The following is a 16158-nucleotide window of genomic DNA, read 5'->3' as shown; positions in this document are numbered from 1 at the left end:
AAAACAATTAATAGACTAAAATGGGCTAAAATATACCAAATATTAATTTGAAAGTATATATATATAACATGAATAAAAGAGTCATTAAGACATGGTGTTTTAAAATTCTAATCCATCTTTATTAAACAGGTCTAACACTGGCATTTAAGGTGGTATTTCACTGGGCCGGGAGTCGTTGGAAACAGCATTCATGAAGGAATCTCCCAAAACACTAAAACAACCGGTGATGTTTAAGAACTGGCCGTGGCCACATTGCTTAAGGGTCTTTTGGTCCCAAACACAGTGAGACTGCAACTGAAAAATGACCTATTTTTTCAGAATATTGAAGGATTTTTTTTCACCTACTGGTCTCCAATCGGTCTCAGCTCAGTGAGGTTCCACCTTTACCCAAAAAGCCAAATTATCTTTTAGTTAAGATGCAACAGGGCCCCATAAAAATAACTTCTCATTATCTGTTAGCTGTTAATGGTGAAGCTTTAAATCACAAATTAATCTTGCCTACAGTGTAAGTGTCCGTAGCATCGTTGGTCTGTCTGTGGCTTCTTGCAGCAGAACAAACTGGTAAACACTGGACTCCACAGCTGATGGTCCAGCTCTGCCTCACCAGAGGAGAGCTCAACCAGCCATACGGCTTCCTGCTAGGGCCATTTACCACTCCGTCCTACCAATCTCACTTCCCCTCCCGCTGTGGGACAGTGAACATGTAATCTGGTAGCAGCAGGCCACCACACACACATACACACACACAAACCCTGCAGCCTGCTGCTGCGCCTCTCAAAGGCTCAGAGTTTGTTTTTTAGCAACTTCTTGCTTTTTTTTTTGTCAGTAAATTAACTCTTTCCTGTTGCTGCAACCCTTTCAGTCAGGTTTGCATTTTGTTCAGGTTTTCTTTTTTTAGCTTGCTAACACTTTGGTCTCGTTGCTGCTGAGTTAATGTACTGAATGACTGAAGGAGGAGAGATCTCCAACATTGTAACAGCATTTAGTGTTTGAGGTTGTAGTCTTATATTAGTATTTAAATGACAGATGTTTGTTCATCTTCTGATCTTCTTAGACGTGTTGTTATGGATTTCCTGTTGTCACTTAGAGAAAAATGTACGCAGTCTCACCCTCTACAGTGTGTTTGTTTGCCTTCACACATTTGTGTGTTTTGTTTGTGTTTTGTATTACCATATGTGTGCTCCATATTGGTTATTCCCATCGAGCCTGTGCAATGCCTGATGGTCATCCATCTTACGGCCCTCTGTCACAGGGCCTCTCGGAGTGCTTGGCACCAACAATTACCAGCAGCCACATTGTACTGTGGTCTACATCCCATCAATCGCTCATGCCAACAGTAGCCATGTGGCCGTATCTTTCCCTATGGTCCTGTCCCCGTTGTCTTCCAGTGGCTCTTTCTGTTAGCAAACGGCTGCTCGGCACTAACCCCAGCTGTCACAACCGTCAGTGGATCATAGCTCCCAATCTGTCCGCCTTTATGACCCGCGTTCATATCGACTACCAGCTACATCCACAGCAGACCACCCTTTACACACACACTGGGCCAGCAGCTCAGTGAATCACATCAAATTAGCCAAGCATCCTAGCTTTAAATGCTTGAGGGGGGCACTCAAAACATTAAAAACCAATGGATTGCTCTGCAATTTGGCAGCTCCCTCTTCGTGTTAAACCAATGGAGCGTTGTGCAATGGCGCTCCTCGTGTACAGGCAATATGGAGGCACCCAAGCATGGAGGGGAGGAGGTCACAGTTAGCCACTTAGACTGAATAAAATTTCAGGAAACAGAATGTACTTAAACAAAATAAAATGAATTGAAATAAAATTTGTTATAATGAAATTAAAAGAAAAAGGAAATGAAATAATTAGATAGCCTGAGCAGCTAGACCCTGTTAGGATTCCCGACTAGTCACGATATTTATTAAATACCCACGCCTTACCCTCCACCCCCCCCCCAACCCTGCCACCTCTGTTTAACCACACTTCACTAATGTTTCAATAAAAAAAATGTTGTAAAGTAGTTTCCACTGTAATAACAATAATAATATTAATTCATAATAAATAAACCTGTTATCATACAGTGAAAATAAAATGTTTTAAAAATTAAATTTACATGATATTAAATATTTAAAATAAAAAAGCAAAAATCAGAAAGCAAAATTAAACAAGTACATAATAGATGGGCTAAAAAGAGTCCACTTTTTTATGCTAAATCTGTTTATTAGTATAACTTACAAATATCTATTCAATTTTAATGTTCATTTTTCTGTAAAAGTTGTGGTCAGTGGAACATCTCAGTCTCCAGAAAAGTCCCCATCGACACCCGCGCAGAACAAAAGCAGATCACCACATAGATCGAACACACAGGTGTGTTTTAGTGTTATTTCTTTGTTATCAGCATCAGTCACACACATACTTGTGTTTGTTGAGGGGAAAAAGAAAAGAGCTAAATCTAAGAGCTGTAATTAGACAGCATTTCTTTCTTAAACATGTGTAAAAGATTTTATAAGCTTGTTTTTACAGCTGACAGCACATAACAGATCCACTATGTTAGTTATAAAACTATCACTGCTGGTTGCTCCGAGCAACAGAAAGTTGAAGCGAGAGCAAATGTTTGTAGAAACAGTACATTCATCAAAGCTAAGATCTTCTTTTTTTTTACTCCAGCTGTGATAAATGTGCTGGTTTGATCATATTCTGGCATTTTTTCAAGCCCATCTGTATTACAACTTTACGTCATTTCAAATGGACAGGTAGGCCATAAATAAAGTCCATCTTCTTGGACAGATATCTGAGCTAACAAACAGCTGGATTAACTGTTCTGAATGGAAACATCTGCAAGCAGCAGATTCTGTTGTGCCTGGATATGTTACACACTTCATACAAAACTCAGTTTTCTTTTTAAGGTATTGCACAAACTTGTTTAAAGTTTCATGATCTAACTAAAACTACCAAATTGACTTGTATGTTTATTTAAAAATATGTCTAGTTGAGTTTAAAAGGACCTTTTTTTCATTTTTTTTTTATTTGATTATAGATGTTAAATAGACATCTGCATTAAAACATAATAAATCGTGTCCTACGTTGAACCTAAACCTGAAATCTCTTGCTTCTAAGGGCTTCTTACATCCCACTGAGCTAACCAGCCTCACATTTTAAGTACTCAGCTGCTTATATCTATTTGTCTAATTATTTTATTATCTTATATCTGTTGTGTTTTGGCGTCCGAGGCAGGCCTGATCGCATATTGTGAGCGATCTCTCTGATTATTTGTCATTAACCCTTTATGAGCGAGGCTATAACTGATTTCCATATTTATGCGTAATTTAATCTAATTTAATATTTCATGAGTTGAATGGAATGAGCTTGTGGTCCAGATACGACCTTAGAGCCAGCAGTTGATGGTCAGTGGAATAAATTATGAATTGCATAACAACAAATCAAACTGTGGATGTTGAGAGCTTGATTGGGAGTCAGTTTATCGGACTGTAACCACTGAGCATTCCAGCTTATTTTTCCTCTACAAAAGCCAGTTTTTCATATTTGACTGATTAGGTTTGAAAATTTTATTCATATAAAACTGGACATTATATACTTGTCCACCAGTAGCTAAGTGACAGAGAGAAGAAAAGAATAAAGCATCGTTTTAAGAATTTATCTTCAATTAATGAGCAAGATCTACTTGAAATGTAACCTACTCTTTTTATTATTATATTTTATTTTAATTTCCTGTCTCAGACATGCTTTGCTCTGCAGTTAGAGGTGGAATATCAGGACTGCACAACCACTTGCCTTTTTTTTTTTTTTTGCTCCCAGCAGTGGGCATCAGACCCTGGAGAAAGATCTAAAAGCCCCAAATGGCAAATACACGTGTGCACCTCTCACACAAGATGCACGACTGCCTAAACGCACACATATTGTCTGAGTGCAGAAAGTCATTCCACATAATGGTAAATCTCACTTACGAACAGCTCATCAATCACACACACACACACAGAGTCTCAAATTCACTTCACACTGCCTCTGAGAGCTGGAGAAAGTGCAGTGCCACTCATGCACAGCATCGCTGTCTTTCCCCATGACTTATCCATCTTCTCTTAGCTATATGTGTGTCAAGTGTGCATTTTGCCAGCATGCAGTGGTACTTACATACATACTGGAGGTGAGTTATCGAATACGTCTACATTTCAGCCTCACCAGGTTGCTTTTTTGTTGTTGTTGTCTTGGGTTTTTTTTGGCAGAGAGTTTGAATAGATATTTCCCGGGCCTCTGCTTCCTGCCTTCATTGGATAGGGGTGAAACAGTTCACGGTGCGATACCCATCTCCCGCTTGACATTAAAAACGTTTCAGTGATTCAGAGGGGGAACATAATGTTGGTCTCATGAATTTATTTGCTGAGGCAGAATTTGAGACACATTCGTCCTTGAGTTGCTCTCTCCCCGTCTTATCTTTCTCTCTTGTCTCTCAATCTTTTCATCCCATTTTCCCATCCTTATTTCCTCTCTGCTACTTTTAAAGATCCCCCTCACATTTCTCTCTCTTTTTGGCTCTCTCTGTTTCTCCTCACCCTCCTGCCCTTTCAGAGTATGACTGCTGCGACTGTGCTGGTGCCATTTAAAAAAAAAAAAAAAAAAAAAGTGTTCAGGGTTAAAGTTTCATACATATAAGAAAGATATTGTTGCACACCCACAGGCTGACTGAGGGAGACTGAGCGGCTAAATTTTTAACCAGAAGCTTTTAAGTGTCTGGCAAATTTTGCAGTCGCAAAAATACCTTTTGGGCAAAAAAAAGTTAGTTTTTTTGGACCAAGTTAATATTTTTGTGGATCCTTGAGTGTAAAATGATGGATTTGTTCCTCAAATGCCAGTCAGAATTTGGATCATAAATAATCAGAGTTTGAATATGAAGCGAAATCACTGGTGTGATACTGAGCTCTCTGATGCTAAACATTGTGGTTACTACTTCCTAATAAATTTATTGTTAAACAGCACAAACATAAACCATCTCAGTCACAGACAAAAAAATTACATGTTGCCAATTTTTTAGATGTTTGACAACTCAGTCCAGCTGCAGTAAATTGAAAAGTTACTGAAAGAACACATCTGTTTAAACATGTAACACAATCTGAATCACCTGAAATATTACATGATGCACATTCAAATCAATAGGTAATTAAAGACACAGCATTTGTTGAAAGAATGCATATCGCCTGCCACCTTTCATGTTAGAGATATAAAGTAAGATGTTGAAAAATGACAGCCATTTTGGTCAAACCTTAAAAATAGTAATTACATGTGGTATTGTATGTGGAATTTGTGGTGTTTTTGACTCTCATCAACTACCACATCCAATTTTAGCTCAGTATCTGTGAAACGGACTGAATTATAGCCATTTTTGTGTTGATATTGTTGTTTAGCTGTAGAAGCCATCTTGAATTGGATCGACTCCAGAAGTTAATCAGTTGAAGACGTACACTCAATGATTACACTCTGAGAGTTCGTTAAAAGCTGTCCAGTGGTTCATGAGGGTGATAATGATGTAATTTCACTGACTGATAAAAATCATTACCACTTTGCTCAAGGTAAAAAAAAGTCTTTCATAAAAGAGTTCCAGTTTCAATCTGTTAACATAAATTTGTGGCCTCATACCTGCTTCAGTTTCACCTGTATGTATTTCTTTTTCCCACTGTTCTTTCTTATATTTGCAACTAAGATTTTCAATAATAGAATTTCACATTTCAGTGTGATGGCAAAGACCAACATAAGCTGTGTGCTTCTGTTTCTCTGCTGCCTCGGTTTGGGTAAAATAAGCGATTCGCCTTCCTGCCTCAGTCAAGTTAAATCTTGACTGAGGCAGGAACTGCGCTGTTAATAATAGGGCAACCCTGGAAATCTGTTAGCCTCAAGGAGGGATTCATGCTGCAGATTAGAGTGAAAGACTCAAGCAGCCAGCTTCCTTTTCTGGGCTTACCCCAACAGAAAGGTGCCTGGAGGCGTTTGGAAAAGGTGGTCGGAGTCGAAAAAGGTGAGGGGAGAGTTCTGTGTCCTGCTGTGAACTTTATTACAAAATAAACGAGGTAAATAAGGCCACATGTCCGCACATTCAAATGATGGAAAAGCATAGATATTCATCTGCACTTGTATTACAACCTTTTACAAAAATAACTGGAGTGGTTTTTGTCTCTGTTGAGCCTTTAGGTGGGCTAAGTTACCACTCAATCATCAGCAGATGTTCTTTTACGCCAGACTTTCCACACTGAGAATGATTGACTGAACAGGCTTAGTCTTTCTCGAAGAAAAAAAAAATAATAGCAACGTCGTGCTAAGTTTTTAGCAGAATTACTTGTTCCCTGCAGTGCTCGTGTCATATTCACGCTCACATAAAAGCACTACCCTGTACGCACCAGCATCCGTATCCCAACCACAGACCGTCACACAGAGAAACCAACTGTCAGTCGCAGCGTGGAACGTGTCGAGTCGGCCTTCTTTTATGTGAGCCGTTCACAAGTGATGCTTTGTTTTAGCGAAAGACTCGGGAATACAGCCTCAGTCGTTGTTTGATGTTCTTGAGGCTTTTAATGTGCTTCTGTTTTGGCTTTTTCCCCAGCACAACTTTCAAGTTTCATCTGATAGAGACCGCAGTGAGACTTTACAGTTCTAAGTGTTCGTGCTTGGTTCTTACCAGGCTGGAAGCTTATTCTGCTACATAATTTGAACCATTCATTACTCTAATTCCAATAATCAAATCAGCCTACAAGCAAGAAGGGGTAGGCATTGTCTTGAATGAAGTTGATAAATCACAACTTACTATGGTAGATGCATCAAATTATTATATTACAGCCACCAGAAATAAATTGTAACAGCAATGTTTTATCTATTTAAATCTAATTCTATGGGAGTTTAGTTTTTCTGACACTTTTCAAATGCCCCAGTCACAAAACAGTCTGTTGGTGTCAGGACAGGGGAAAGAGTGAGTGGAAAAGGCAAAAGAAAATAAAGAATCCAAGTGAGTTAATGAGCATTTAGAGATGATAAATTAAAACTAGAAAAATTACATTTTCTGCAAAAGTGCAATGTCAATGCAGAGTGCTGAAATTTGTTCTAAAGTAAATATCACAGGAGTTATCATTTGGCAATGGTTTGAGAGTTGCAACAAAGACTTTTTGTGGACTTTTGTAGTGGTTCTGCAAAATATTACTTAAAAACATGGGTACAAAATGGAAGCAGAACAATAACTTTGATACAGCACCTGAAATGTTGTCCACCGCTGAGCAAAGAGTCTTTTAAACTCCACGTCTACAGGTCATCCCACAGCAATGACAGGATGAAATGAAGCAGTGTGTAAAAGTAACTTTTAAAAAGGCAATGAGTGGGAAAATGCCCCTAAACTCCGTTCTATCTAATAAACAGCGGGGGTCAACTTTTGTGGTCACCAAAAGAAATGCTTTGTATAAAAGTCCATTCAGAGGTTTTGTGTCTTCAAAACATTTCCCTAATGGGTTTGTGATGTCTCTCTTATTAGTTTCCCATCTTATTTATTAAAGCATGAAGTCTTTGTGACTTATGATCCTATTTAGAATATGATAAGAAGTGTTTGCATTAGATATAGCAATTTCCATTAGGCTCAAAGTTCTGCTTGATCATACTGTAACACAATTAAAGGTCTAACTTTCCTCGAAGGAGTGCATATCACCCACCACCTTTCATGATATTAGACTGAGATAGTCCTATGTTAAGAGATGATGGAATCGTAGCCGTTTTGAAAATAACGTTCATAATCTTATGCAATATTGCAGCATGCCATGCTCAGAGTATGTGTTGGGACCTACTCTCAGCTAAAATCACACCAAGTTTTAGCACAATATCTGTAAATTTGAATGAATTATGGTCATTTTTGTGTTTTCTAAGGTCACTTGGTTGTGGTGTTTATCTTGAATTATAGATTACTTTCTGTAAGTTTCATAAAAATTTGAGATATTTTAGTGACAAAAGCTCACAAACACAGATACGGGCAAAAACATTGTTGCCTACCTTTGTATTTTGGCAATGGGCCATAAAAACATAAACTTAAGACTTTAAAATCTCCACCAGGTGATGCCATGATGAACACAGATTATGGCAGAAATCAGGGTTTCATCATCATGATATTCTTGTGTGGACAATAACTAATCAAACCAAAATTTCATTGAGGAGATATGTTTCTCTTCTTTGATTCTAGCAGCCAGAACATGCTTTTTAACTCTCCTTATCTTGAGTCTCAGTAAGCCCAGACCAGAATGTAAATCACTTTAACAGCCTACTGAATGTGCTGGACATCCTTCAGCCATAATGGATCAGGCAGTAAAAACAGCCACTATTTGCTTGACATTTATGTACGAGTCCCACCTGCTCAGTTTTTATTTCTGATCAGCACATTTAAAGGCCAGGTAATGGATATCAGCTCATTGTGATCAGTGTTTCACCAGTCAGGGTGTTGCTTTTAACTTCAAATTAGAACTTTAAAAAGACAAAAATATATATCGTCTTAGGAATTTTTACAAGATTTCTTATTTATTGTACTTTCTCTCTGGTTGTTGAGCAGATATCATTCTTTTTTACAACCAGGGAGGTGATATCATCTCATCTCCTGTCTGGAGCAGGATCAATACCGCCACCAAATCATGTGCATACATTCAGGAGCTCTGTAAACATCATCTCATACATTTGTAACGGATGCGTCCGCAGCATCCATTATCTTGCTCTTCCTTTCGTACAGACACACAGGACAAATCTGAAACATATATTGTCTTTTTTTGTGTCAATCTCTTTCTCATTTTCTTTCCTCTCAAGCCTGTCAATGGCAGACTGGCACACACGTGAATATACACACTCTAAAACTCACGTTCTCCCCGGCACACAGTCGCACAAACGCAGAAAATCGAAATCACAAATCGGCTTAACTCTCCCTGACACGTCTGTGAATTAAGCCTTTCCATTGCTCTCTTTCCCATTATAAAGGCATTGTTCAGAGGCTGAATCGGTAACAGGTAGCCCAGAGCTCCTGCTGCTTCCGTCTTTCCCGTCCCTTTTTCACTCTCTCCATCTTCTTTCTCTTTCTCCTTTTTTTACTCTGCCTCCCAGTTTTTCCTCTCTCCATCCTCCTCCCGTTCATCTTTCCCCTGACCTGTGTTCCAGACGACCTCCATCAGCTCTTTTCTTAATCATCTTTCACCGGTCCTCACTCCGTCTTACTCTTTCGTCCATCAGTTTCTTCCTTTTCTTCATTTTTTCTATCAAAGCCAGTGGTGGAATGGAACTAAGTACCAGACATTTTCTATTTAATGGAAGTTTATATTCATATTTCACTATTTTTTTTATAGGAAACCATTTTGTGGCTGAATTTAATAGACTTTGTTCTTTCAGGTTTTTATACATGTGTGTGTACATGTATTGAGTTGTGTCTGTTAGCAAAATATTTCAGAAACCACTGGGCAGATTTTAATGAAACTTTCAGAGCAGTCATGACATCTACAGCTGAATAACCCTTTTAGTCAACCCAATTCAAAATGACCGCCACAAAGCAACTTGCAACCTATTACATTTCAAAACTAAGTTTTAACAACCTAACAGCTGGTACAAAAGGAATATTTCCTTCTTCACTGATTTCAGCATTTCACACAATTTATTTCATTTCGTCTGATGCAACTCCAACAGGAATCACATGAAGGTTGCACATTGAGTTGAAGACGGGAGGAAGAAAGTAAAAGAAAGAGTTAGCTGACTGTGCTGCGAGTGCAGGGTGTAGACAAGCAGAGCGCTTCTGACAGGCTGTGTCTGCACAGTTTGTTCTCCAATAGGCCCACACAGAGTCACCAGTGGGGCGCACACATGCACACACACACACACACTACTGAGCTCATACACTCGCAGACACTGTCAGTCAAGTTGCACACAGTGTGTTGCAGGCTTGCACTCACAGGCACACTTACAGTACAGACACATGCACAAAGAGAAAAGAGAGGCGAGGCGAGCCGGTTTAGAATGCGTTCCTCCCAAGGCTTCAGTACAGGGGAAATGGAGCTATCATGACAAGGGATAAAAGAGCAACAATGGTTTCATCACTTTCCCTCATGTTTCACTGCACCGTGGAAAAAGAAGCATCAATGGTTCTCATCCGCCCATTAGGGAAAACATGCTGTGCATTTTACCAGGAGGAGGAGGCTTTAGAGTGAGTGAGAGGCAGTAACATAAGAGAGCATCATCTCCTAACAGCTATCGTGTTAATACACCAGCTGCAGATATTGATGGTTTTGATGGACTGAGGACAGTAGTAGTGTGTATTGATCTAAAAAAAAGGTCCCTGTGTTCCATTTATTGATGCTGTCCCTCTTCATTCATTCTTCCCTGGCTGTTACCTTCACCAAAGCCCAATTTCTCTCTTCCTGTTTTATAGTTCATAAGTTTTTGACATTTCAACCCACTTTTCTTTCTTACTGTCTTCCTGGTTTAAATTTGTTTTCCTCACCGACTCACATTCTCACCTGGAAAATCAGTTCACTTCTGCTTTTTTTTTTTTTTCCTTGTCATCTCTTGTTCCATCAATACAACACAGGTCATCAATAATCAATTTGCTAAAGGGATAGAGTTTTTCTAGGCCAACAGTGTGGGGGCCAGCCATTGATTAGTCATTCTTCCATTTATTTTTTTACGTTTATTCAAAGTCTGGTTGCAGAGGCAGCAGGTCAAAAAGAAGCCCAGACATCCCTCAGACAGTCTTTTCATGCTTTTATTTATTTATTTATTTTAAAGATGGTCAACAATTTTCCAGTACTTTGTTTTTTGATTGAAAGGTTCTTGGTATGGCATACTAATCACTGTACATAAATGTTCTCAATTTAAAAATGTTTTAAAAACACTGAATGATGCTAAATAAAACTGGAGAAATAGCACTTTCTAAAAAAAAGGCAGTGTGAATCCTGAATGATTTGCTGAGATATTAAAGCTAAAATTTAAAAAGCAGAACACTAGCCAAAAGAAGCAAAACACTGGCAAAATACTTTACTTTCATTCTAGGGCAGCCATTTTAGACACAAACAAAAAGCAATTATTACACAGTTAATACTCCTGCTCCAATTGCACATCACCATCACAGCAAAAAGCATTAAGCCAAAATCTGAAAGAAAAATAAATTTGTGGGATTTGACCTTGGTGGGCTTTAGCTCTTCTCGCCTTATTGTGAACGAACAAACTGTGCTGCCTGAAGATGCTCAGCAGCATCTGATTTTAGCATCTGGTCACATGTTGTGAGCAAGCACTCTGATTGGCTGAGGCACTGCCATCATTACCTTTTCTGGGCTGAGTAATAACTGATTCTTTTACTGGATTGTTCATAATTTATCAATAATCAAATTCTTCACAGGCCAGAATGAATGATCTTGTGGACCACATAAAGCCCGAGAGCCATTAGTTGATTATCCCTGCTTCACAATATTATTGGACAGAATGATTAGCAACCACTTTAAGAAAAAAAAAAACAGGAAGTTCACAAATTATTCTGGAAAGGAATTTGCACAGCCGTCATCGTTTGATCCTCCTCTTCCTCCTTCTCTTTTATCGTCTTCCTCCAGGGTGCAGTGATCACGCCAGCCATGGACCACACCATGTCCATGCAGCCTGCCAGCATGATGGGCCCTCTCACCCAGCAGATGAACCATCTGTCCCTGGGCACTACAGGAAGTGTGAGTACTCCTTATTGTGCCACAACTAGACGCACAAAAAGTCTCACACAGGCTCATGTAGCTGCCACCGTCGCCATGAAGGAACTTGGAAACCGACAAAGGAAGAAATGCTGATACACTCTGATCCACAAGGGCAACTCCAGTTATTACTGTGTTCACAGCAGTGAGATTTATGAGCAGCGGGGTTTTTTGTTGGACTTCTCTTTGGAGTTCTGCCTTTGAGACGCACACTGATAGCTGGACAAACTATTATAAGATGAATAAAAGAATGTCCCCCACTTCAACCTTTCCTGCATAATTACCCTAATTAGTCACAGTTGTTTTTCATTTTAATCGATCCCGTTTGTCACAGTTGCATAGGTGCTTAGGTTTTACTCATTTGTACCATAAATATCCGAACACAGGTGCACTTTAAATTAAGGGAAACATGAGTTACCTGCCAAAAACAGCCAAGTACAAACTCTCTGAGCCATCAATTAAAAGCAAATATTGTAACAATGTTAATTAAAACCAAGTTTTATTGATTTAGATCATTCAATCAGCCAGCTACAAATTAACTACACTTGTTTTTTTTCAAAAATGTATCATATTAGAGCTTTTTTTAATCATCTGGGTCTCACCGAGTCTTAAAAAGAGATAAATAGAACCTCAGTTTAATAACATATTACACCCTGTCAGTATTTGTTTAAAAAAGTTAATTCAGTCGAAGAAGCAGTGTGTGAAAAACTAAGTCCAACCTTACCGCTTCCGTAGAAATTAACAGTGTAATTAGCTGCCAAGAGCTGCTAATTAAATGCACTTTATTATTTGATTATCAGCCATTGTGACCATTTCTGCTGGAATTAGGTCAGGATGAAAAGGTTGGGGGCTTTTTATCTTTGGGAGCATTTTTAATTTAGTTCAGAAACACAAATTGTGTAAAAGATTGTTTTTACCTTTGTTGTTTATACATAACAAACCATCTCAGATCGTCTCCTCAGTCATGAAGCTGTCGTATCGTTTGTTTTAAACTTTGTGCGTTCGCTGGCAGACGCTGAGAGAATGTATTTCCTCCCTAATCTTCTACATTAAACAAATTTCCTGTGAGGCTTAGCAGTTCGACATACTCCTCTATTTCTTCACTTTCACCCTCTAATTTCTGGTTCTTTCTCACACTTTCTGTCGTTCTCACTCTCTAAATCACACGTCAAATGTATCACTCCATCAGCTTGTTTTATTGTACTCACACACTCGCTTTACAGTTGCTGTCCCCAAACCATGAAGTCCCCCCCCCCGTTTGAGGATCAAGTCGACTTAGAGGTGTCACACAGCTCTGAAGCTTGACTTTTTGCCCTAACCCCGCTGCCTGGGGGCAGACAAGCAGACAGCTTTGCTCCGGCAGTATGTTTGATCTCTGTGTGTATGATTGAAACAGTGCTGTATTGTACAGTTACCCATGTGTTTCCAGGTGAGCTGTCGGCGACTGTGACGCCATGTTGGCTCTGTCAGAAATGCCCCCCCCCCTTCCTAATCTGCCCCAGCTGTGCTAACAGCCAGGATTAGAGACGGGCTAATCTATGATGATGGCTTCTGATGTTTGATGGGTTGTATTATAGAAGAAAGTGGGATTTCTTTCCCACTTTTTCATGTCTGGTTTACCCTCTTTCCGTCTGCATAGCTTTCCTGAGGCTATGTGCTGTGTAGCATAACTTCTCTATGGCTGAGCGCCTCACACAGCATGCCACTCTCAATCATCAATAGGGATTGAGACGTGTTTCCTGTAAAGCTGATTCTTAGCCAGATGTGAAAGCCCTTCCTTTCATCCTAATTGGAAAAGCCTGCTAAAAAACGGCTCAGGAACCAGGACATGCAACTATCCGTGTAGTAAACGTGACACCGCACACTCTTCAAGCGCATTCCTCGAGTGTACACACATGTGGTGAGGTTGTTTTGATTGCCCCCACTGGTCACGTGACTTTGTCTTCTCCACAGAGGAGCACCTGCAGCGAGCGGCGTCTCCAGAGTCAACAACTTATCCTGACTGGCTTTGGCAGGAGAAGCCACACCTCAGAATAATCTTGGCTGTTCCACAGCTTGCTGCGGCTGTTGTTTTTTTTTTGTATAGCTGTGGCTTCCCTTTCTCTCCAAAAAGAGAAAACCAAATGTTCTCTGTCCGCCCAATCCGTGACACTGGTGCGGTGACCATAGCTTTCCGAGAATGCCGTGTTATTCCGCAGTGTGTATCAGTCAGGCCTCCAAGAGGAGTGGCAGGGAAAACCGTGTCTCGTAACAAAAAGGGATGGTGTAACCGGCGCCTAATGGTCACTGCTTAGGAATTTAGCTGCTCCTCCAGAAACCGTTCTGTTTTTCTGTTCAGTTTGGTGGCTGTTTGGCTCAAACAACTTCATTACAGAATGCTAAGGAACCTCGGGCTAACTGTTTATGGATGGCACACATAAACATGCCATCTATGCTCCCCGCTGATTTATTGCTCCATGTTTGGTGCATATTGCTCCGTTACTGATTTATTTACCGTCTTTGAAGTCTCAGCACTTAACAGGAGTCTATTTGTCACGCCATGTGCGCCTGTTAGACGCTCTGCTTGTGTGGAAGTGCACATGTTCCCTTTGTCATTTCATCGTTGGTGTCTGCGTGTGTTTGCACGCCTTGTCGGTGCCTTCGTCTGTGTGTGAGCGACATGATGTCTGACATGACAAGAGGTGACCTTCCCTCTGTGCTCTTCATCCTACTCCCGTCATGGCAAGTAGAACCCAAGTCTCTGTTGTCATGGTGACAGCGGTGATTGACAAATGCTGTATCCCTGGAAGACAGATTTGTGAGAAGCACTTTCTTGTATTATCTGAGCTGTATCCTTCTGTCCTCTGAGACTTTAGGGACAGTGTATTTTTCTACGTTTCTTTAAATGTTCGTTGCTATTTTTAAACTTTAGTTCACACAGAGAAAATGGAAATGTGCCCTTAATCCTCTGTGTTCTCTTACTGGGGTAAATCCTGATACTTTTAAGAAGTTCGGAAGATCTTTAAGTCGTGGCGGTTTTAAACTTTATGATGCACTGTGATTGTGTTTAAGGGAAGTTTGGAATAGTGTTGTTCTGTGTGAAGTATGGGTAAAAATGAAAAGCAGCTAAAATATCCTTAATAGTCATTTTAATTATGTAAAAAAAGGGAAAAAAAAGATGGCAGTACTTTCTAATAACAGATGCCATATTAAGTTTTTGTGCACATAAGCAATGTTTTTTCAGTATTATGAGCAAATTTGTTGTCTACATTTTTGTTTTTTGTAGCTTTTATTTAGTTCTGTATAAATTCATAATTTTTGGATTTAGGTGTAGAGCAGGAGTGTCAAACTCCAGGCCTTGAAGGCCGCTGTCTAGAAAGTTTTAGTTGTTTCCTGTCCCAACACACCTGATTCAAACAGTTTAATAGCCTCCTCACCAAATCATCAAGTTCTCCAGAAGCATGTCCACAAGTTAGTCATTTAAATCTGGTGTTTTAAAGCAAGAATGCGTCTAAAACATGCAAGAAAGTGGCCGCAGAGGAATAGAATTTGACACCTGTGGTGTAGAGTATTTATCCCACATTTTAATGTTCAATGAAACTTTAAAACATCACAAATTCTTTTGATACTGTACATTATTGCAGCTACTCTTGTTACCTTTTGTTTGAAACGTTCTGATCTTATTTCTCTTAGACCTCTTTCAAAAAGTAAAGTCTGTTTCTGATTGGCACCAGGTTCTCAGAAATATTGTGTCAGCTCGTTCTGACTTGGAGGTGTGTCAAACTAGCCAAGAGAAGAATTAGAAAAAGATGTTTCATTGTGATGTAAATAAGTGAAGGGAGAAAACCTGTCCGACAAACATGGATTTTATACTTTAGGTTGCAGGCAGCGTCTTCTGTCAAAAAGTATGACTCCCTTTTGTGTGGATTTTGAGTTTTGTAGCTTTCTATACATTTTAAGTTTATGCACACAAAAAAGCTAGAGCCCACTGAAGGGAAAGAGAAAGCCCATAAAGGTGTCCTATTTAAAGTGAAAGTTCAGAACATAGTTGTATCAGTAAAACATCACTGAGGAAAGCAACTTTTTCTGTTAGGATTGTACTCAAGATGCTGTTATTTCTCCCCATTGTTCTGACCTACACACCTGAGTACATATTCTGCTTAAATTGGAAGTGCAGAGGAGGTCAGGTGGTTCACTTAAACCCAGGAGGAGTTGAAGCTCTAACCCTCAAATACATGTGCACATATCAGTCATAAGCACAATGTTATATCTTGTATTACAGTAGGTTACACAGCTGCTCCCATTACAATGTCCTGGAAGCTGCTTGTTGGAAGCAGGCAGCTTATATACAGGTGCTGGTCATAAAATTAGAATATCATGAAAAAGTAGATTGATTTCAGTAATTCCATTTAAAAAGTGAAACTTGTATATTATATTCATACATTAC

At 39.5% G+C, this 16158-nt stretch overlaps 1 protein-coding gene across 6 annotated transcripts in view; it reads left to right on the top strand.

Moving 5' to 3' along the window:
• rbms3 (RNA binding motif, single stranded interacting protein) overlaps nt 1-16158 on the top strand; it is a 264210-nt gene that overhangs the window by 240241 nt on the left and 7811 nt on the right. For all 6 annotated transcript variants that reach the window (XM_025006950.2, XM_037975838.1, XM_017424121.3 and 3 more), the window contains one exon: nt 11604-11714. In XM_025006950.2, coding sequence (XP_024862718.2) covers nt 11604-11714 — 111 coding nt within the window. The remainder of the gene's footprint in view (nt 1-11603; nt 11715-16158) is intronic.

The sequence above is a fragment of the Kryptolebias marmoratus genome, linkage group LG5, assembly GCF_001649575.2.
Source record: "Kryptolebias marmoratus isolate JLee-2015 linkage group LG5, ASM164957v2, whole genome shotgun sequence".
Classification (NCBI taxonomy): domain Eukaryota; kingdom Metazoa; phylum Chordata; class Actinopteri; order Cyprinodontiformes; family Rivulidae; genus Kryptolebias; species Kryptolebias marmoratus.
This window is presented reverse-complemented; position numbering and strand designations above follow the sequence as displayed.